This window comes from Acinonyx jubatus, chromosome A1, assembly GCF_027475565.1.
Source record: "Acinonyx jubatus isolate Ajub_Pintada_27869175 chromosome A1, VMU_Ajub_asm_v1.0, whole genome shotgun sequence".
NCBI lineage: Eukaryota > Metazoa > Chordata > Mammalia > Carnivora > Felidae > Acinonyx > Acinonyx jubatus.
In genome coordinates this window covers 139963911-139987356 of record NC_069380.1, presented here as the reverse complement: position 1 = coordinate 139987356, position 23446 = coordinate 139963911, and the positions used below count along the sequence as shown (strand labels likewise).

The window sequence follows — 23446 nt, the reverse complement described above, 5'->3', positions numbered from 1 at the left end:
AGAACCATCAGTGATACTGTTTTCATGTCTTTGTCCTCATCTTACATCACCTCAACAGCATTTGACACAGGTAAGCAAGCACTCTCCTTGAAGCGTTCTTTTATATTAGCATCTTTAATAGGATAGCCTCCTGTTTTCCTCCTGTTTCACTATCCTTATTCTTCAGTCTCCTTTGCTGAAACCCTCCTCCTCCCCCTGTGCTGTCTTCCCCCAACCTGCACTCCCCTGTGTGTGTGCATGTGTGTGTATTTTAACCTTTAAGAGTTCTGTCTACAATCTCTGGGTAAGCTCATACCATTCTATAACTTTTAAGTATCGTTTTTATGTCTACTCATTTATTTACTCAACAGATATTTATTGAATCCCCTGCTACTTGCCAAATACTGTTCCAGGCATTCTTTTAGGTATGGCCTTTAAAACAGCAGCAAAACAAACAAAAAACCAGAGTTCCTGCTTACCTGGGAGGGACTAGTGCCAGTATCTCCCAATTTATATCTCTAGCCTTGACCATTCCAGAGATACATATATTCAACTAATCACCTACTTGATATTCTCTTGGGTGTCCAAAATAAAAGTCTGGGGCACCTGGGTGGCTGAGTTGGTTGAGCATGCAGCTCTTGATTTTGTCTCAGGCCATGATCCCAGGGTCATGGAAGCAAGCCTCATGTTGGGCTCTGCACTGAGTGTGGAGCCTGCTATAGTCTCAGTCTCTCTCTCTCTCTCTCTCTCTCCCCTCCCTCTCTCTCTCTCCCTTCCCTCTCTCCCTCCCCCCCCCCCGCCCTTCTCCCCTGCTCACTTGCTCTCTCTCTAAAATAAAATAAAATAAAATAAAATAAAATAAAATAAAATAAAATAAAATAAAGTAAAATAAAGTAAAATAAATCAATAAAATCTTGGTCTTCGCTTAAACTAACCCATCTTCCCCAAACAAAAAGCCGTTCCTTCTCTTGTTATCCCCTTTCAGTAAATGATACCTCCAGTCATCCCAATACCTAAAGGCAAAAATTTAGTGGGTCTCTTCCTGGTGCTTCTCTCTCTCTCTAATAATCACAGCTAATATAAGCAAGTCCTGTTTCTTATTCCATTTCTTTGCCTTCTGCCACCACCCCTAATCGTGTTCACTATCATCTTTTGCGCACGCTATTGCAAAAGCCTCCTAGTTGGCATACATCTTTGTCTCTTTGACACCTCCATTCCCTCCCACCACAGCAGCCAGATTGATCTCTTTAAAATAGTACATCAGGGGCGCCTGAGTGGCTCAGTCAGTTAAGCATTCGACTCTTGGTATCAGCTCAGGCTGTGAAGTCAAGAACCATGTTGGGCTCTGCACTGAGTGTAGAGCCTACTTGGGATTCTTTTTCTGCCCCTCCCCAGCTTGCATTCTTTCTCTCAAAATAAATAAACTTCAAAATGGTACATCAGATCTTTTTCTCCTTTACTTAAAATCCATTGTGCAGTGTACATAGAATAAAATCCAGATGACACTAAGAAAAAGGAGAGTATAGGGGCGCCTGGATGGCTCAGTTGGTTAAGCATCGGACTCTTGATTTTGGCTCAGGTCATGATCTTGCAGTTTGTAAGTTCCAGTCCTGTATTGGCCTCTTTGCTAACAGGGCAGAGCCCGCTTGGCATTCTTTCTTTCCTCGCCGCCCCCCCCCCCCCCACCTCTCTCTCTCTCTGCCCCTACCCTGCTCTCTCTCTCTCAAAATAAATAAATTTTTTAAAAAAAGAATATAAACAAGCTTATGCAGATTGTATCTTAAGACTTCTTTTTAAAATTAGAACACAGTGCAATCACAGTGGCTTTTATCATATAAATTATGTTACAAATTATAATAGCGAACACTCAACCCAGACTTAATTCAGCAGTGTTAAATCACTTAAAATGGATTTTTCTGCAGGCAGTTGCTATCTGTGGTGCAAAAGGAACACAGTGTCATTTAAAACATCCAGGAAGAAAACCTTTTTAATTTTTGAGCTTCTGGGAGAGCCTGCCTTCCTCTGTGTGTGGTAAAGCAGAGGACATTTTTGTATAAGATACTCAGAAATTAAGGGAGGATTTGTAAACAGATTTATAGATGTAATATGTCCCCCAATATACTGACCTTTAGGATATAACTGCTCTTCATAAGGATTTATATGTGGAATATAACTTTTTGATTCTTAAAATTATGATGGTTAAATGCTTTTGAAGTATGTACTTCTGTAAATATTTGTATCACTCTTGTACCTCTCTCACTTTAATGCCCTGTATCGTTTTCCAACATCTAATAAGAAATAGTATGATATAGTATATAACTTCATTTCATTCACGTCCTTCTTCTCTTGAAATAAGGCTTATTTTTCCAGTTGTGTAGGTATTGACCTCACTTAGTTTTTTCTTTGCCCTATTCTTTTAATCACCAGTAACATATTAAAACATAGCTGTATAACTAGGATAGGAGTTGTAAGTTACTGAAGTGAAGAATAAATATAAATAAAATAAAATTCTACAAATGTCACAGATTATCACAGAATTTGTTTTACTATGTATATATTGATCATCTTTCATTAAAGTTACTGCTTTATAGGTAAGGATTAACTCTTCATTGAATCCTGTGTTCTAATTGTTATTTAAAAGTATTAGCCTCTTACTACATTATCATTGACTACATATGCAGTTATAAAAAGGGGAAATTTTTTGTTTAAAAAGCCTATCTACATTCAGCCATGTCAAAATTCTCTACTTTGTCACAGCAGTCATGGTTTATAACATGATTTCTTAGGTTCCTAGTCCGCTTCACACTTACATTCAAAAATACCATCCCATATCTAATTACAGAACAGGAAGTCTTTCTGTTTACTGCGATTATCAACCTGCAGTGTATACAGTTGTCAACTGCAATTTTATTTGTTTGATGAAACTTGTCTTTAACTCAAGCTACATGCTTTTCTCAATTTCCTTTCCCTAGTTTAGCTATATGGTGGTCAGAGATTCATGGGTTTTTTTATATGCAGTGGGAGTTACATATAGAAGCACTGCTTTATTCCTGTTTGTCTACGACTTTAATGTCGGTAATAGTTTCTTTACATCTGCTGTGCCCCTCGTAGAAAATATCAAGGAAGCCAAGTGCTGTGTTTTGTGGGTTCTCTACTCGTCTCACTGTAGTTCTGAGCTAACTACTCTCCTTAGCCACTTCTCACTACTTTGGCTCTTTTGTCATTTGGATCCATTTTGCTCTGGCTATCCTGGATCTTCTGAACCGGAACTATCTTAGTAACACACATTTATAATGTCAGTCCCTACCAAACTTCTTACCTGTAATTGGTTGTCCAAATTGGACTTCCCTGGACTAGGCCTAATTTTGGTTTTTGTAAGATAAGTAACTAGGCAGAAGACGGATGCTAAGAGGCCAAAATACCAGTCAGTCAAAGAATTCATCTTTTCTGGCTGAACAGTGTAACGCAACCTTCAGATATTGCCCAAATTGATTTTGGTCCTCTGCTCACCATATCCTTCTTCTTCTCTACTCACCTCATCTAAATTAGGGATGGATGCAGAGGATTTTGCCCTCAAATAGTGAAGGTATTCTGGTCTTTCGTTTTTTTTTTAAACCTATCTTGGAGCAGAAATGATTAGCAGTGGTAATCAAACAAGTATCCCTGTTATTTCACCTGAGGCATGACTCCTTATTTTCCAGAAGTAATATTAAAAAAACCAAACTGGTACAATTTTTCCAACAAGGATTTATAGTTATTACATATAATTGCAGAGTTGTAAATGTGTCTTTTTGAGAAAGATGCACACACATTGTTTTGTGATTTACTTGAAACATGAGTTAAACATTCATATTTGGATGTTTCTTTTTCCTAAAATGGAGAATTTTTTTATTCAAATATGTGGAAAATAATAGGAAGCTTCAGTCGAAAAGAAGAATTTGATGAAGTGTCTTTCACAAGATTGATTCTGCAAGAAACACCATATTTCTTTTACCAATAACAAAAATATTTAAAATAGCTTCCACTGATGCAAGAAAATTTTATTGCCTCTTGTTACCTATACTCAAGTTTATAAATGATACTCTGTACACTTGTTTTGTGTTTTGTTATAGATTCACAGGAAGTTGCAATAGATGTTCAGGGAAGTTGCATATACCCTTCACTATTGCTGCTGCATTGTTAGTAATGGTATCTTATATAATTATAATATCCAGACCATGAAACACACCACAGACCTTATTTATATTTCACCTGTTACACATGTATTCATTTGTGTATGTGTGTGTGTGTTTGTATATAGTACGATACAATTCTGTCACATGTGGAATGTATAACTACAACCACAATCAAGATGGTTCCACTATTCCATCACAAGACTGTCTGTGCTACTTCTTTGTAGTCCCTGACCTGCACCCCTAAATCCTAAGTAATTAATACTGTTTGAAGGATCATACAGTATGTAATCTTTTGAAATTGGCTTTTTCCTTGAGGAAAATAATTCCTTGAGGTCCACTAAAGTCATAGAATCTATCAACTTTGTTTCTTATTATTGCTGAGCAGTATTCCAGGCATTCCATGGTATCATAGGTGTAACAACTGAAGGACATTTGGACTGTTGCCAGCTCTGGGCTGTTATGAAAAAGGCTGCTATGAACATTTGTAGACAGTTTTTGCATGAACATAAATTTTCATTTTTCTGGGATAAATACCCAAGAAATTGCTCTGTTGTATTAGTACATTTTTTTTTTTTTTAAAGAAAACTGCCGAACTCTTCCAAAGTGGCTGTACTATATTACATTCCCACCAGGGATGTGTGAATGATTTGATTTTTCCATATCCTCACCAGCATTTGGTATTATCGCTTTTTTATTTTAGCATATAGCTGTCACCTACATGATAGATGTGTAATGATATCTAATTGTGCTTTTAGTTTCGATTTACTAACAAGTATAATGTTGAATATCTTTTGCTTATTTGTGTCTATATATTCTCTTTAGTGAAATGTCTGTTCTTCTCACTTTTTAATTAGATGCTTTTTCTACTTTTAAGTTTTGAGAGCTCTTTGTATATTCTAGGTAAATGCCCTTTGTTGGATATGTGGCTTGGAAATATTTTCTTAGTCTGTAATTTGTCTTTTTAGCCTGTTAACAAGGTCTTTCACTGAGCAACAGTTTTTAATTTTGAGAACATCTAATTTATGGCTAATGCTTTGTTTTGTGAATTATATTTTTGGTCTCAAGTCTAAGGCCTCTTTGTTTAGTCCTAAGTCCCAAAGATTTTCTATTTTTTGTCTAAAAGTTTTGTGGTTTTATGTCTATCCTTTAAGGTGTGATCAGTTTTGGGCGCCTGGGTGGCTCAGTCGGTTAAGCGTCCGACTTCAGCTCAGGTCATGATCTCACGGTTTGTGGGTTCGAGCCCCGCGTCAGGCTCTGTGCTGACAGCTCAGAGCCTGGAGCCTGTTTCAGATTCTGTGTCTCCCTCTCTTTCTGACCCTCCCCCGTTCATGCTGTCTCTCTCTGTCTCAAAAATAAAGAAACATTTTTAAAAAATTTTTTTAAATAAAAAAAGGTTTGATCAGTTTTGAGTTAATTTTTATATAAGGGGTGAGGTTTAGTTTGAGGTTCATCTTTTTGCCTATAGGTGCCCAGTTGCTCCAGCAGTATTTGTTGAAAACGTTATCCTTCCCTCATTGAATTGCTTTTGTACCTTTGTCAAAAAGCCATTGGACATATTTGTGTGGGTCTGTTTTGGGATTCTCTTTTGATCCATTAACCTGTGGTTTATCCATTAACCTATTCGTTTACAAATACCACCCTGTCTTGGTTACTGTAGCTATAGAGTAAGCTTTAATTGTGGAAGAGTGAATCCTCTCACTTTCTCCTCCTCCTCCTCCTCCTCCTCCTTTTTCTTTTTTTTTTTTTTTTTTTTTTTTTTTTTTTTTGGTTTGTTTTAGCTTTTCTACTTCCTGTGCCTTTCCATAAAAATTGTAAATTTGTCTAGGTCTATAGAACACCTTGCTAAGTTTTGATAGGAATTGCATTAAACCTGTATGTCAGTTTGGAGAGAATTGACATCCTTACTATGTCAGGTCTTCCAGTCAGTGAACATGAGAAGTCTTACAGTTTATTTAGGTCCTACTTCTTTCATCAGCATTTCATAATTTTCAACATATAGATCCTGGAAGTTTTGTTAGATTTCTACCTGAGTATTTCATTTTCTTTGAAAATATAAATAGTATTGTTTTTAGTTTTGGTTTCCACATATAGTATTTTGTTATCCAATATGGAAGTACATTCAGTTTTTTGTGTATTGATCTTGTAACCTGTGACATTACCGAGCTATCTAGTTTCTAAGATTTTTTTGTGTATTCCTTCTGGTTTTCTACAGACACAATCATGTCATTTGTAAGTAGAGACAGTTTTATTTCTTTTCAATCTGTATGTCTTACTTCTTTTTCTTACCTGATTGCTCTGGCTAAGACTTTTACAGTATTGTGTTGAATGAGAGTGGTCAGAATGGACATCTCCATTTGTTTCTAATCTTAGGGAGATAGCATTCAGTCTTTTGCCATAAGTGTAATGTTAGCTGTACGTTTTTTGTAAATAGTGTTTTTCAAGTTGAGGAAGTTCTGTATTCCTACTTTGCTGAGCATTTTTATCATGAATGGGTGTTGGGTTTTGTCAAAGGCTTTTTCTGTATCATGTGATAAAACCATATGAATTTTCTTCTTTGGCCTATTGATATTGTGGATTACATGGATTGATTTTTAAATGTTGAACCAGCCTTGTATACCTGCTTATTCATTTGATTGTGGTGTATAATTGTTTTCATATATTGGTGGATTCTCTTTGCTAATGCTTTGTTGAGGATTTTTGTATCGAAGTTTATGGTCTGCAGTTTGCTTTTTTTATACTGCTTTTGTCTGTTTCTGGTATCAAGTTAATTCTCATCTCGTAAAATTGGCTGGAAAATATTCCCTCTTCTCTTTTCTTAAAGTATTTGTGTAAAGTTAATGTTAATTCTTCTTTAAATATTTGATAAAATCGCCCACTGGAACTATCTAGGTTTGAAGAGTTCTATTTCTTTTTTATTAAAATTCAGTTCCTGGGATGCCTGGGTGGCTCAGTCAGTTAAGCGTCTGAGTTCGGCTCAGGTCGTTATCTCGCAGTTTGTGAGTTCAGGCCCCGCGTCGGGCTCTGTGCTGACAGCTCGGAGCCTGGAGCCTGCTTTGGATTATGTGCCTCCTTCTCTTTCTGCCCCTCCCCCACTTGTGCTCTGTCTCTATCAAAAATAAATAAATGTAAAAAAAAAAAATAAAATTCAATTCCTTTCATGATTGTAGAAATATTCAGGTTATCATTTCAGTTTTGGTGGTCTGTAGTTTTCAAGGGATTGGTTCATTTCTCCTAAGTTGTTGAATTCATGATCATTATGAACAGGATTATAAAATTGTTTGTGAAATTTTTTTCCTTTAATGGTTGCAAGATATGTAGAGATATGATCTGTTTTGTTACTGATATTAGTGATTTGTGCCTTCTCGGTTTATGTTTGTCAGTTTTACTGGAGATTTACCAGTTTTTTAAAAACTCAGCTGTTTGTTTCCTAGATTGTCTCTGTTGGTTTTTTTTATTTCTAATTTCTTTGATTTCTGATCTTATTTTTATTATTTCCCTCTCTTGTTTAGGGTTTATTTTGTGCTTCTTTTTGTAGGTTCCTGAAGTAAGAACTTAGATTTTTAAATTGAGATCTTTCCTTTTTCCTAACATAAGCATTTACTGCTATAAATTTCCCTCTTGGCATTGCTATAACTTAATCCTACAACATTTGATAGGTTATATTTTCATTATCATTTATCTGTGTATTTCTCTGTTTCTTTTGAGACTTCCTTATTGACTCTTTGGTTATTTACAAGTATGTTGTTTAATTTCTAAGTGGTTTAAAGATTTCCCTGCTTATGTTTATTATTGGTTTTTAATTTTATTTCATTATAGTCATACATGCACTATGTATTATTTCAGTTCTTTTAATTTAAATTTGTTGAGATTTTTGTTTGTTTTGTTGTTGTTTGACCCCGGTTATGGTATACTATGATGAATGTTTCATGGGTGCTTGAAAAGTATTTGTATTTTTCTTTCTTAGATAGAGTGTTCTATAAATGTCAGTTAGGTCTTGTTCGTTGATGGTGTTGTTTTGTTTTTTTTTATATCTTTGCTGATTTTTTTGTTTTAGTACTTCTACCAATTGCTAAGAGTGAGGTGTTAAAATCCCTGGGTATATGTGTGGATTTGTCTCTCTCCTTTTAGCTTTATCAGTTTTTGTGTTATGTATTTTGAAGCTCTGTTGTTAGTACATAACACATTTAGGTATTTTTTTTCTTGTTGATCATTTTATTATTATGTAACATCCCTCTTTGTCTCTAATATTTATTTTTTTGCTCTGAAGCAGTATTAATATCGCCACTCCTGCTTTTTCTGTCTTTTTAATGTTTGCCTGATAACATTCTTTTCCATCCTTTTATTTTGAAACTCTGTTTGATTTTGTTTGAAATGAGTTTCTTGTGGGCAGTATATAGTTGAGTTGGCCCAGTCTCTGAATCTCTGTCTTTGAGCTGGTGGATTTAGACCATTTATTTTTAAAGTAATCACTGACACCTTAGGAATTAAGGCCCAGATTATTATTATTTTTTATGTTTATTTATTTATTTTGAGAGAGAGAGTGCAAGCAGGGTAAGGGCAGAGAGAGAGGGAGAGAGAGAAAATGCCAAGCAGGCTCTACACTGTCAGCACAAAGCCTGACTTGAGAATGAACTCACGAATCATGAGATCATGACTTGAGCCAAAATCAAGAGTTGGACACTTAACTGAGCCACCCAGGCACCCCAGGCCCAGATTATTTTTTATTCATGGAATTCATTGCATATCCTTAGTCATTCATCAGTAACCACAAAACACAAGTCAAAATCCTTCCTTCCTCCTTCCTCCCTCCCTCCCTTCCTTCCTCCACTTCTTACAGCATGACAACTGGGTCCTGAGAGAAGGATTTCCTAAAAATAAGCTTTTCAAGAAGCCCACGTGGAAGCTGGTCTTAGGTTCCAGAAGGCCATTTCTGCCATATTCCTTTGGTCACAGGCCCAGCCCAAATGTAGTGTGGGAGGCGACTGCACAAGAGCAGGATCACTGGAGGCCATCTTTATGTCTTTCTCCCCTGTCTATATTGAGGTATAGTGGACAGTTTAAAATTGTATATATTTAAGGTGTGCAGTTTGATGATTTGATAAATTTATACATTGTAAAATATCCACCATAACCAAGGTCATTAACATATGCATCACCTTACGTAGTTACACTTTTCTCTTTCTGTCTCTTTTAAAAGTCAGGTGGATTTCTTAACATGTTTATTAGCACGTTACCATTTTACCTCCATGTAAAAGGAGACTTAACCATTGTTACAGTCATCTCTGAACTACCCTAAAGCCCAGTTTGGCAAACTAATGTAGTTACCATTGGTTCCAGAGACAGCCAGTATACCAAAATTTAGAGTGCCTGTAGATTAGGTATAGCCAGCCCTGGGTGAATGGATCATTAAAGAAGCTAGAAATCTTATGTCAATTGAGCAATAGCAAAAGAACTTGACATTGACCAGATTCTTTCATGGAACTCTTCTTTCTGAAAAAATGAAAATCTGCCAATTACGGCTTTTCCTTTCCCTCTCCAACTTATCTACATTTGATTATAAAGGAAATTGATTCAACTTTAGTTTAGTAATATATTCATTATTATAATCTGGGAGTTGCTAAGCCTCCCCAGACTTCCATTTTACCTGACTAACTTCCATTATGATACCCCAAAGTCACAACTTGTTTTAAAAACAGTAAGACATAAGTACGACCACATCCTGTTGTGTTCCCTAAGACTCCTTACCTACCTCCCCTTCCTCCCAATCTGTGCCAAGATCCTGACTTAGCCTCAGTCTTGTCCTAGTCAGCATTAGAAAAAACTGAGAGTTTATTCAGATATTTTAAACAGAGGTACCATTCATTTGAGTGACCCCTTCCTAAGGGAACATTTTGAAAGATAATACTCATTTAGTTTAGTTCTGGTATTTTGAGGGGTGTCTTTACTATATAATCACACCTTATATATGGTCTTTTAAAATTATTCCTGACAGTTGTAATTCATTGTTACAAGGTAAAGTACATGATTTATGGCCTTGATAAAGATGTGGTTTATGGATTCCACATCATAGTTATCAGTGTACTGTATGCCTTTGGCTCCCAGTGGCATGGTCTTCTTGAAGCTGTGTCAAGTGTTTATTTTCATGTTCATGCTCCTCTACTGGAATGGAGGACAGAGACCTTCTCTTTTCATTTTTATATCCCTCGTCCCTGGCATCCTATAGACATACATTAAGCTTATTTAAATGAATTGGGGTTGGTATATGGGAGAGTCTGATCTTTGGCTCTAGTTACATCAGAGTTCTGTTTTGATAGATTAATTGAGGATTCTTGCTCTGTAATAATGCATAGAATAATAATAGAATTTTTTGAGGGCCGCATTGCTTGAAGCTTATTTCATTGACAATACTATACTAAAGTTTTCAAAAAAAATTTTTACAAGTAAAAACATTTCTACTTACTGTGTTTTTGACCTGTTTATATTCATTTCATCTTGTTTAATTAATATAAGCTATTTTCAAAGCAGGTCCATAAGGAAGAAATACGAATCATGTATCCAATGAAATGTGCCTGTCACTGATTTTTCACATGTATTCAAATTAACCAGATACATAAGATAATTTAAAGGCAGTGATTACATTTCAGGGTATAGTATGATGAGCAGTGAAGTAAAGTCATGATCCTCTGTCTGAAGTTTTCAGCAGTGTCTCGTTAGCAAAAGAATTACAAGTTCAACAGTAGGTTTTCACCTGAAAAAATAGATGTGGACCGAGAGCATCCTTGTGTATTATGATTCTGATTTTTGTTTATAGTGTGAGAGCTATAACAAAACCATTGGGGAAAAGGAAGAAGGTACTGGGAGTTATTTAAGTTTGTATTAAAATATAATATGATTACCATTAAGTTATGTCTTTCCTTTTTATTTTAGATGAGCTAGGTAAGAAAGCTTATTAGGAAAAGTTCAGGATTTGTACCCATTTAACCAAAGGTATTTGTCCAAACACTACTTTTTGGAAATAAATGTTTAAATGATCTGTTTCTTTCTGAGAATAGTTTAAGGAGATAAAGCTTCCTACCACCTTAGGAAACAGACCTATTTGAGGGCCAACATCTGACACTTATTTATTTACCTTCCTGTTGATTGGTTTCTCAGTGAATGATTTGATTTTTTTCTTTTATGATTCAATATTTTACAGTCCAGCTTTGAATGCTATATTTTAAGTCCAGAAATATCCACGAGAATAAATATTCTTGTGTTTAATTCTGTTGTGTCTGTCTTCAAGAGGAATAGGCAGAAGTTCAGATTCAGAGGGGTGCCAGGTTGGTAATTTGGCTCAAACTGCATGGGGAGAATAATCTCTCTCCTAAAATGAAGCACAAGGATAAGTAATAACTTTTTATGCATGATAAGCATCAAAAATATGAACCTGCTGGTCTTTGCTTTTCATTTTTCTTTACCTCTGTCTTTCAGTGAGAACCTCCTGCAGTGTGCACACGATGTGATCAATAACTCAATAACTTTTTTCATGCAGTAATTATCTCCATGTGATATTATCTGAACAGTGTTTTTCTTTATTACTCGGAAGATGCAGGAGATATTTATATAACCAGCTGATCCCATTTTGGATAAAGGTGCTTTGTGACAGCAGGAAAAATAGTTTATTTTAAATGGCCTTTTTAAATAAATGCTCTATGAAAAGCTTTTCCAGCTAATTTTCACTTAGTATGAGAAGGTGATTACCAAATGATCAAAAACTTGTACTCTGACTATTTTATAGTATGATAGTCATTCTTTCTGACTTCTTATAATCACAATTTAAAGTATCGAACTGTTTAACATACCTGTAATTTTTTCCTGATTCCTCTCAATCATTTTAGATATTTACAGAGGCAGAAACAAAACACATAAGTTCTCCCATCTCTGCATGTCTCACAGAGATTTTCATTATAGGCAGAGATCCTTCAAGAGTCCCGGATGATGATCCCAGATTGCCAGCGCAGGTTGGAAGCTGCATATAGTGATCTTCTGCAGTTATTAGTAAGTAAAAAATTCTCTGTATTCTGTTTAAAAATTCTTTCAGTCCAGTGTATGGAAGGCCAAATCTTAGTATTCAACACTGTCAACTAGTTAGGGACTATTTTGTTCACTTGTCCTGTATACCAGTATATTTTTAAAAAGTTGATAGAGATTAAATTGTGTTTTAAATTATGCCTCCAGTGGAAGTACTATATCTAACATGTTTATTCTGTTTAAACTTAGTTAATTAAATATATTTGAGTTACCATGGTAGATATTCATGGCACTAACATTGTCCAGCAATATCTTGAATTATTTAGTTTTCATACATAAAGGTCTTTTTTGGCACATTTTTAGTGATAAGTAGACTATTTAAAATTTTGAAAGATCCAAATGTTTCAAATGAATTTTTAAAAAGATCTAGAATTCTTTTAGAGTCAAACCTAAATCCATTTGAGAGGGAAAAAAAGCCTCGTAATATAGGCAGTCCTTGGATAACACTGTTATCGTACTTGATAGTGTAAATGCTTTGTGATACAGTGGCAGAATCATTTTATAAAGGATTCTAAGAATAATTAAAAGTCCTCTTATTTCTTTCTTAATAAAGATAACTGAATAATACTGTATTCAAGACAGTTGTTATTGCTGTTTGATGATAATTTGATGAATTCTAACATTTCCTTTACTAATCTCATTTTACGTTTCTATTTCTTGAGCTAATATCACCTAGCTACATAGCTTTCTCCTGATTTATAATTGTCCCTGACATAACAAAAGTATGGTGAGAGATGATCATATGTATTCTTTGAAAAAGTATGACATTTGTTTTCCTACCCAAATAATATTAGGACTAAATCTGCAAGAAAAAACAAAAAGAGAGGTGTTTACATTTTACTTTAATTTTGACACAGAACTCCATATTTATCTATAGGAACTTTTTAAAGGCAGGGTAATTCTCCTTAACAGACAAAAGTAAAGCTGTGGTTTTAAAATAAAAGATAGATGAAAGCAGAAAATAATTACTATATTAAAATACTCCTTGAGACAGAAGCACCATTTGTATTTTCTGACAATTTAAATGTTTTTTTTTTTTCTCTCATGAATATAGCAGCTAAAAAAGTAATATAAATTGCTTGAGAAAATTACTGTCTTTGGATGATATATTTGTGTATATGGATGTATCCAACAATATTTCTACCCTCAAAGAGCTTATATTTACCAACAGAGAATAAAGACATGTTTAGGTGTCATGTAGAGGTTTAAGAAATTCTTACCTGCAGTCTGAGTTAAGCAAATTCTTACTCCTTTTGCTTTAAATTTTCATATTAAATAAACACACATACCTGTTCCCTCTGCTGTATAACTATTTGTACAGCTCCCAACTTATATTGACCTGACATGAATAACTAACCATAGCTTTACTTAATTTAAGTACAAATCAAACATGCAAAATGACTTAAATGATATTATTTCACTTATCTCTTAGCATAATAATATTAGCAAGAGCTTTATGTATAAAGTATCAAGAAAAGATTCACTCAGTCAAAAAATAAAAGATGTTAGTACTTTGTTTCCTTGTAGTACAACATATAATACTCATTAATAAGCAGACAGTTTAGTTTTCTAATTTGAAGATGATACTTAGCTCTGGTGTGACACCACTAGCCTTCTTGGTCGTTGTGAGTGGTTGGGAGATTAATTTGGTCTGAATGTTTTTATATATGTAACATTTTAGTAAACCATCATTTTTTTTTTATTTTTAGTCCACTCATAATCCTTTTGTATAGTGACATGTTGACAAAATGAGAATAAAATTTTGTGTTAATTTTTTTGAGGTTTTTATTTAATTCTTTAATGCCAGTAGCTGTAGATGACCATGTTTTTCACTTACTCTGTGAGAATGCTATGTAGTGAAACAAAACCAAACCTGTTTTTCTTCTCTTAACTATAAAGGAAGAAAGAACATGGGAAATCTTTGAAATTAAACAATATTTAGATGGGGATTGGAATCATTTTTGTGTTAATTTTTGAGATTTTTATATTGTTGGTTTATAATATTTGAGGAAATCACAAAGGACTAAAGCTGAGAAGGAGAAATCTAATTATTATTATATTTCATTTCAGGAGAGTGAAAAAGACTTGGAAGAAGCTGAGGAATATAAGGAAGCACGCTTAGTATTGGATTCAGTGAAGTTAGAAGCCTGAAGTTTTTCTGTACAGGGTGTTTGTTTTTTTTTTTTTTGTTTGTTTGTTTTTTTTTTTTTCATTAAATCTTGGGATCCATTCCACAATTCATTATTTTTGACCACTGCTGTATGTTCAAGTAGTAGGAGAATGTGATTCTTTTTATGCAGTTGCATATATTTTTCTTTGCCTAATTTAATGTGTCAAATAAATGAATTCGTCTAATAAAATTGTTTATATCATACTTTACACCATATTTTTAATTAACCTTTTATCATTAAATCATAGACATTTTTAACAGAGAATTAAAATCTGTCAGGTTCTCTTTGAAGTCTAAGTATTTTGCTTCATAAATATGGATTCAGTTAAAAATAAGATACCTTTTTTTTTTTAGTTAAAAATCCAAATTTTGAACAGTTTATTCTAAATAGGGTACAATTCCTTCAAAAGAAAGAAGCTCTCTGTGGATAAGGCCTCACATATTTATCCTTTCATAGTCAAAGTCTAGCATTTCTATTACTGTTAACCAGTGGAAACATTTAAGTCTTTTCCCAGAAAGATAGATTTATACAAAAAACACCCGTGATTTAGGTCTTCAAATAAAATTCTTACGAACAAAGAATTGAATTGTATTTTCAAGGAATAATAGCTATTGTCAGTGGTGTACTGGGAAATGTTTAACAGATCTTCAAAATGGAAAGGGAACCTCTGACTTTGGTGGTATAAATACTCCCACTGTGATTAATTTCAAGTTACTAACATGACATCACTAGCACAAAGTTGGGAAGATATGAGCTAGCTCCAGCATACACTGGCCATAGCCAAACCTGGATTATCTTGATTGACTAGAAAAGCGTATCATTTTATCACAAAGTATTTTTTCCAGTACAGTTGTAAACCAATGAATTACTTAATCATTTCAGTTTATTTTCTAAAAATATATGACAACTCATTTAACCTCCTGTTTCTTGAAAATGTGTATGAGCTTTATATCACCAGTCTAGCATGAACAATGATCTAAAGAACTAAAATAGTAATAATAGCATTTAAACTTTAAAACTCGTAACTGAAAAAATAACAGAAGCTGAATTTTTGCTGCTATAAGATACATACTTGTAGGATGGTTGATCTGATTTTGGAAGTCACTAATCACTAGAAACCATAACGTTTATTGAACCTATCAAAAAGAGAAGAGAAAAATAATACTATTCTGTTATTTTTAAAGGGTACTATTGTTTTAAAGCACAGAATGCAGAATTTTTTAAATAAAATCTTTATACATGCAGAAAATTACTTCATCAGGGAATAACATACATCAGAAGCATTTCTAAATTGAAGTGTCATCGTCTTAATATTACATGCCATTTTTAAAGTATACGAGGTGGGGAGGGGAAGAATGAAGAAATGAAAACATAATTACAGTGTAAAACTTTATACTTAAGGCTTAATATTAGAGATTTGAGTAGCAGGAGAATTGAAATTCTAAATTGTGGTTGATATTTAGCATCAGAATAGGTCGGTTTATGGGAGAGGGAAGGGACCATATTTAGTTTTCCAAATAAAATATCATTTAAAAGGCATTTTACCATTTCTGAAATGTAAAACAATCTCATTTCAGTCTTCTGCCAAATACACAAATATACCATACATATTCATAGGAAAAAAATACTGGTCCCTCCAGAAAAAAAGTAATACTGAAGGGGAAGTTTTGCAGCCAGGACCCAAATATTGGTTGCTGAAAAAAATTATTTTCTTGCCAAAAAGCCTAAGAAAGGAGAAATTAACAAGGTAGATGAAAATAAGTATACCTTTAGCGAATTTCTATCTCAGCTATAGATTTTATACTGGATCTCTCTCCAGACACTCATCAGAAGCAGCAAGAAGCTTAACATTCTGTGAAGGTTTATTCCTGGAAAACTTTGACACATCCCAGTTATGTTTTCACAGCCATCGAGAGGCACAGTAAGTTAAGAACAGTTGTAATTCATTCAGTGTCAACTTGTTTTTAAGCTTTGATTTAAAACCTTACAACTTTGGGACAGTTGGGTGGAAATTCCCAAAGGTAATACTGCCTTTTTCTTTCTCCACCAATACCTGACCCCAACCAATATATAGCAGTTGCTTAGTAAACATTTGTAGAATAGGTAAAAAGCAGGAACATCTCTAACCTCTGGAGTGATAGAAAGAATGCTATGAAGGATACCATTACACCACAAACACACTTAACAGTGATTTTCAAACTATTTTTACCACAAACCTCAATAAGAAACACGTTTTCCATTGTGACCCAGTACCTACTTAGAAGAGTCTATATATACGTAAAACAAGAAGTCCTCTTTAATATGTACAATTTCTCAGTTCTCTGTTTCATTTTATTTTATTTTTTTAAGACAGCACAAGTGGGGGAGGGGCAGAGAGAGAGACACACACAGAATCTGAAGCAGGCTCCAGGCTCCCAGCTGTCAGCACAGAGCCCGACGCAGGGCTCGAACTCGGGAACGGTGAGATCATGACCTGAGCCAAAGTCAGACACTTAACTGACTGAGCCACCCAGGCACCCGTTTCATTTTTTTAATAATGATTATGACTACCTGCTATTGGGTTGTGAAAAATACTACCCTAATACAATAATATAAAATGCTTCTACTTACAAGAGTTCCCTCTCTCTCTCTCTCTCCATTTATTTATGATTAAGGATATTTATCCTATATATAAATAAATGGTTATAATATATATAAACAATTGCCCCTGTGAATGTGTGCAAAGTTATACACATTGCAGGTATAAAGTGTCATTGTAACATGTAATCATCTAACATTTGTTAGGTACCTTTAGTCCTTGCACAGACTATAATACAATGGCTTTCATAGAGCAAATAGGCAAAACAAAGACAAGTGACAGAATTGAGTAGTAAACCTAACTTTTCTGTATTTTTCTGCATAGCAAAGGGCATATCATTTCTAGGTAAGAATGTGCATAGGATAAAGAAGTACAAACATAGCCTGTGGAATGAGTTAAAGTAACCGTATCCAGGCTGGTTTTAATGCCATTGAGCATTTCCAAGTTCTAGCATTTTCACTTGGACATTTTTGGTCAATGGGACTGGGCTTTTGGGACGTTTATATTTTGGATGAGTATTAACGTTTCAAGAGCTGGGTTGTCTTTTATTATATTTTGTACCATATTAATTGCATAACCATTAGTTATGCAAACAGTTCCTTGGGAAGAAATGGAACTTGTGGGAAGTTTAAAAAAAAACTGCTAAAATAAGCATATGTTTATTTTATGAATAAGGAAGGCTGGTTGAAACAATATATTTTAATGTTCATTTAGCATCTCTTGACTTTCTGGTCAGGAACATTCAAAGCCCAATATTTAAAAATCGTCTCTATGCCTATACCTGTGCAGTGAATCACTTCCAAATTGAGCAGTCAAACCTGGTTAATCTAAATTACTTTGCAAACTTCATTACATTACTTGGCTTTTTAAAAATCCTATCAAATTTAATAAGGACATATCCTACAGCTGGTTATCACTTAAATCTTATTATTTGGTCATTTAGATAAACCAAGGACAGATTAATCCTTACTTTGATGGCAAGTTAGGGCCTTTTAAATGTCAGTGTAAACTTGACATGTATATTGAGCAAGCTCTGTGAAGCATTTGGCATTAAAGGGTTAATCAGATAATTTAGTCCTTGAGACTCTTTTGAGTGCTTTTAGCTGGAAAGAAATTGAATGGTTGAGAAATGGTGCACTATGAAACAAGTTATAAGTATTAGTGTACTTGAAATTTTCAAGAGTGCTTCATAAAAATCTATATTGCACTCCACTATTCGTCTTATTGCTCTTATAATACGAGAGGCATTTGTTCATGTATTGGACTGTTGCACTGAAAGGTATAATTAATTTATGAAACAGTAGATCAGAACCTTATATTTTGTTTATTGCTTTCTGTTGACTGCTGGATAGTTGACAAGTTTCTTTCAACATCTTGGGGGAATTAAGAGGTTAATATTTTTAATGCACAAAGAGCCCTTTCAAATTAAAGAATCCCCAGTATAAAAAATAAAGGATAGAAACACACAGTTCATAAAAGAAGAAATACAAATGGATAGGTTTTTCAAAAATGTTTCACTTCAGTAACCAAATTCAAATTTTAAAAACAATGAAGCAAATTTTTAAAAATATCTGTTGGCTGGGTGTGATATAGTTTTTACCAAAGACACTACATAAGGGATGAAGTGTGAAATAGTGAAAAAGTGAAAAAGATCATTTTCACTGTATGCAGTTGATATGTACTAGGGAAACACAAGAGTCACCTGTAAAGTAATTAGAAGGAATGAGGTAATTAAAGTGGGTAGCTGCAAAATTAATATATAAAATTGTTACGAGTTGAATTATATCTCCCAAAAAGATATTGAAATCCTAACCCCCAGTACTCAGAATGTGACTGTATTTAGAAATAAGGTCCTTGCTGGAGTGCCTGGGTGGCTCAGTCAGTAAAGCGTCCGACTCTCGGTTTCGGCTCAGGTCATAATCTCAGGGTTTCATGAGTTCAAGCGGGGTTTAGGGCCCTGTGCTGAGCTTGCTTGGGATTCTCCTTCTGACTCTCTCTGCCCCTCCTCTGCTTGCACTGTCTTTGTCTCTCTCTAAATAAATAAACTTAAAAAAAATGTTTTTAAATTACATCTTGCTGATGTAATTAGTTGCAGTGAGTTCATAACTAGGGTAGGCCCTTAATCTATGACTGATGTCCAAAAATAACGTGAGAGAGAAGGCCAGATGACAACATAGGTAGAGATTAGATTTATGCAAGCCAAGGAACACAAAAGTGACACTAGAAGCTAAAAGAAAGGAACGGAACAGATGCTCTTAGATTCCTTGAGAGGGTATGGCTCTGTCAACACCTTGATTTGAGACTTCTAGCCTCCAAAACTGTGAAACAATACATTTCTGTTGTTTTAAGCCTCCCAGTTTGTGACACTTTGTTATAGCAGTCTAAGAAACTAATACACAGAACCTAAGCTTTGATATATGCCAGAAATAACCAAAAGTGCAGAAACGAATCCATACTGAGTCATAGAGGACAACATTTTTAAAAATGACTTGTACTATATATGGAAAGTTAATGTCAAATGTGTTTTATTTCTATGTCAATCTGTAAATCCGATGAATTAAATACATCAGGGTTGGGGGAAGATGAGAATTTTAGGAAATTATTATGAAATCCAATTTAAAAGCTGGGACAGGGATATGAAAAAGAATAGTAATGAGGGAGAACTAGTTTTGCTCACTATTAAAAGTTTGTTTTTACAAGTTGCAGTAATTAAATATATGGTAAAAGAAAATAAGAGAATAGAACGCAGAAGTAAACCCAAATATTTATTTATGAGAATTTAGTATATGCTTATGGAAATTTCAGAACCTTGGGAGAAAGAGAATATTTAATAAATCATATTGGGATAACTGGCTAATCAATGAGGGGTAGAAATAAAGCTGGATCTCTGTTTCACTTCTCACACCAAAATAAATTTTAACTGAGTCAAAGATTTCAATATAAAGAGGAAAAAAAAATTGAAAGGTAGAAAGAAGAAAACATTGGTGAAACTAATTAACAGTTGTTTTTTTTTTAAGAGAGAGCATATGGGAGCAGGGGAGAAGGCAGAGGGAGGGAGAGAGAGAGGAGAGAGAGAGGGAGAGCGAGAATCTTATGCAGGCTCCACACTCAGCTAGGAGCCTGACTCATGGGCTTGATCCCACCACCCTGGGATCATGACCTGAGCTGAAGTCAAGAGCCAGACACTCATCCACCTGAGTCACCCAGGTGACCCAAGATTAATGAAATTTAAATTGATACTATGCAGTGAGTGTACAGGGAAATAGGAAACCTAATACACTTAGTGAAAATATTTTAAAGATGTAAATTTTCCACAAATTAATATATAAATGTAGGGGCACCTGGATGGCTCAGTCGGTTAAGCAAGCATCCGACTTCAGCTCAGGTCATGATCGAGCAGTTTATGAGTTCAAGCCCTGTGTTGGTCTCCGTGCTGACAGCTTGGAGCCTGGAGCCTGCTTCAGATTTTGTATCTCTGTCTCTGTCTACCCCTCCCCGTTCGTACTTTGTCTCTCCCTCTCCCTCTCTCTCTCTCAAAAATGAATAAACTTTGAAAAAATGTAAATACATAAATGTAATATCACAGTTACCAAAATTATATATAGAGAAAAAATAAACCAAGAAAATCCAAGAAAATCTTAAAAATGGAGAATTCGTAAGGAAGAGAGGACAATGTAGGAAATGGTGCAGATGGATGTCGAAACTTAAAACTACTGCATTTAAACACTGAAATTGGCACAAGATTAAACTCAGTCAGTAGAGGGGCACCTGGGTAGCTCAGTCGGTTGAGTGTCCAACTCGATTTCGGCTCAGGTCTTGATCCCAGGATTGTGAGATCCAGCTCCGCGTCCTGATTAATATTCTCTCTCTTCCTCTACCCCTCGCCCCCCGTCTTGCTCTCTCTAAACAAACAAAGAAACAAAAAAACAAACTCAGAGGAGTCCGATAGAAAACCCAAACAGGCCCCAAGTATATATAAATACCTAAGTACCTGGGAGAGGTAAAGGATGGATAATAAATAAATGGAATTAGGCAAGTCAGTTACCTACTGAGAAAAATAGATTTTTATCTCATCCCACACAACAAAGCTTAAACGGATTAAAAAGTTACAGTTGATCCTTGAACAACATGGGTTTGAACAGTGTGGGTCCACTTATACACGATTTTTTTTATACAGACAGTACAGTACCATAAATATATTTTGTCTTACGATTTTCCTACTTGGTTTTCTCTAGCTTGCTATAAGAATACAGCATATAATACATAAAACATACAAAATACGTGTTAATCAACTGTTTATGTTATCAGTAAGGCTTCCAGTCAACAGGTCATTAGTAGTCAACTTTTGGGGAATCAAAAGTTCTATGCAGATTTTTTACCACATGGGAGGTATCAGCATCCCTAACCCTGATGTTGTTCAAGGGTCAACTGTAAATTTAAGCAACAAGTATTTCTTGAGCCTCTACTATTATATTAGCCAGACACTATAATGGAGCTTGGATGAAATAGTAAGCAAGACAAGCAAAGATCTCTGCTCTCGAGGAACATACAACTCATGAAGACTGCCAATAAATATTGGCTGTGTAGCTAATAACAATCCCCAAATTATGTTGCGGGACAGATCTGTACAGACACTAAAATCATTAGTTCTTTCTACATGACTACCCCCTGGACACTGCACACACCGGTTCCCTCTCTGCGATAGTTGTCCTAGGAATTTTGGCTACCACCACCTCCACCACCATTACCACCAGAGAAAGCACTACATTCTCATCTTTGCTCTGCAACACCAGTTCCCACTGCAAAGTCTAGGATGAGTGTTTCTGATTTGTGGAGCCAAGGTTATAGGTTTACATCCTCCCTTTGGCAAGTGAGGCAGAGAAAACAAGCATGAACATTTTTCAGCATCTATCATGCAAGGCTCTGCCCCTGCAACACTTGCGGGTAGACGGGTGGTCTTCAGATGCTGAAAATAAAAGACGTGGATGATAAGAATTGTAAGACAGGAATAGCATCGCCTGACACACTTCAAGGACAAGATGGAGGGGACACTTGAAGGATGGTGGGATGGAAGTAAGGAAGGCAAGCAGTTCTGACAGTGCTCCTTCGTGTGGTGCATCTAAGAAGGAAGTCAAGAGAGCTAGCAAAGTTACTGGCCTGAGTGGAGTGGAGGGCTTGCTGGACTAAAGAGTCATGGAGACAGGTGGTCAGGCTAGGTTTCAAATGCTCTTGGAAGCCAAGCAGGAAGCTTGGGCTTTAATAACCCAGGCCATGTGGAGACTCAGAGGTTTTTGAGCAGCAGAGTGACCTCATGTCTAAGAGTGTTTCATTCATTTATTTATCAAATCTTTGTTGTGCAAGGTAGTAGGAATAGAATGGTGAACAAGAAAAGGCATAGTCCCTACCCGCAGGCAACTCTCAGTGGGGCAAGAAAGACAAACAGCAGACAAGCAAATACAATATAGCATGAGAAACAGAATAAGAAGGCCTAGTACACAGGGATGGGGGTGCTCAATGTCAACTGTGGGTGATGGAAGAGGCTTCCTCAGGAAAGTGAAATTTAAATTGAGACCTGAAGTATTCTGGCCAGAAGAAACAGCAAACCACGTGGATCCTCACAATTTAAAGCTCACCCCCAGCGTTCCGTAAACGGGATGCAAGTTATTAGTGTTGTGTTTAAGAACATGCACTATATAGAGAGTGACACCGCATGGGTTCTTCCGAGCTCTACTCTGTCATATGAGCGCACTATGTGAACTTGGACCATCAACTAACTTAATCTGAGTTGTCATTTCCACAGTTGTAGAGACAGGGTGATGACAGTACCAGCCTCAGATGATGATGCATATTGGCACTTTATATAGAGCCTCACACACAGTAAGTCCTTCTACCAGGCAGGACCCTACCAGGAAAACAGAATCCAGGCGTTTCAAAGGGATTTTAAGAGAAATTCCAAAGAGAATTTAATGCAGGAATTTAGTTTTGTACGTGATGGGAAAGGAAAAAGCTGAAAGTCAAATAGGAAATGGTAAAAACAACAATAACAAGAACAAAAGGGAAATGGTAAAGCAACCAGAGAGTAACAACTTGCTGGAAGCTGCTGCCACCCCGCGGCGGGGGTAAAAACAAAGGGAAGAAGAATGTTGTAGAACCCCGGAGGCCCAGGGTTACCTACAGAAGCTAGAACCTGCCTGTAAGAACTGGACCCAGGCTCCTGCTCTGAGGGCCTGTTCCAGCTGTGCTGGGAGAAGGGATGAGGGTCTGTCATGAAAGTGATCGGGCTGAGCTAGAGGATTTGACACTACAGAAAATTGACATTTGTTAGGTTATCTCAGGGAGAAAGACAGCACTTGACATCTCTTCTCCTTTTAAAGGCAAATGATTTTCTGATGAGTTATCTGAGATCTTGGAGGTAAAGTGGACACAAGATAAAATTGAGGAAAGTAATCTATCAGTGTCTTTGCCTGCTCCAA

At 35.5% G+C, this 23446-nt stretch overlaps 1 protein-coding gene across 1 annotated transcript in view; it reads left to right on the top strand.

Moving 5' to 3' along the window:
• Positions 1-14598, top strand: part of TBCA (tubulin folding cofactor A) — a 76104-nt gene extending 61506 nt beyond the window's left edge. Inside the window, exons 3-4 of the mRNA XM_027039522.2 lie at positions 12105-12191; positions 14295-14598. Of these exons, the coding sequence (XP_026895323.1) occupies positions 12105-12191; positions 14295-14375 (168 nt within the window). The 3' untranslated portion in view covers positions 14376-14598. The remainder of the gene's footprint in view (positions 1-12104; positions 12192-14294) is intronic.
• The last annotated feature ends 8848 nt before the right edge of the window (positions 14599-23446 follow it).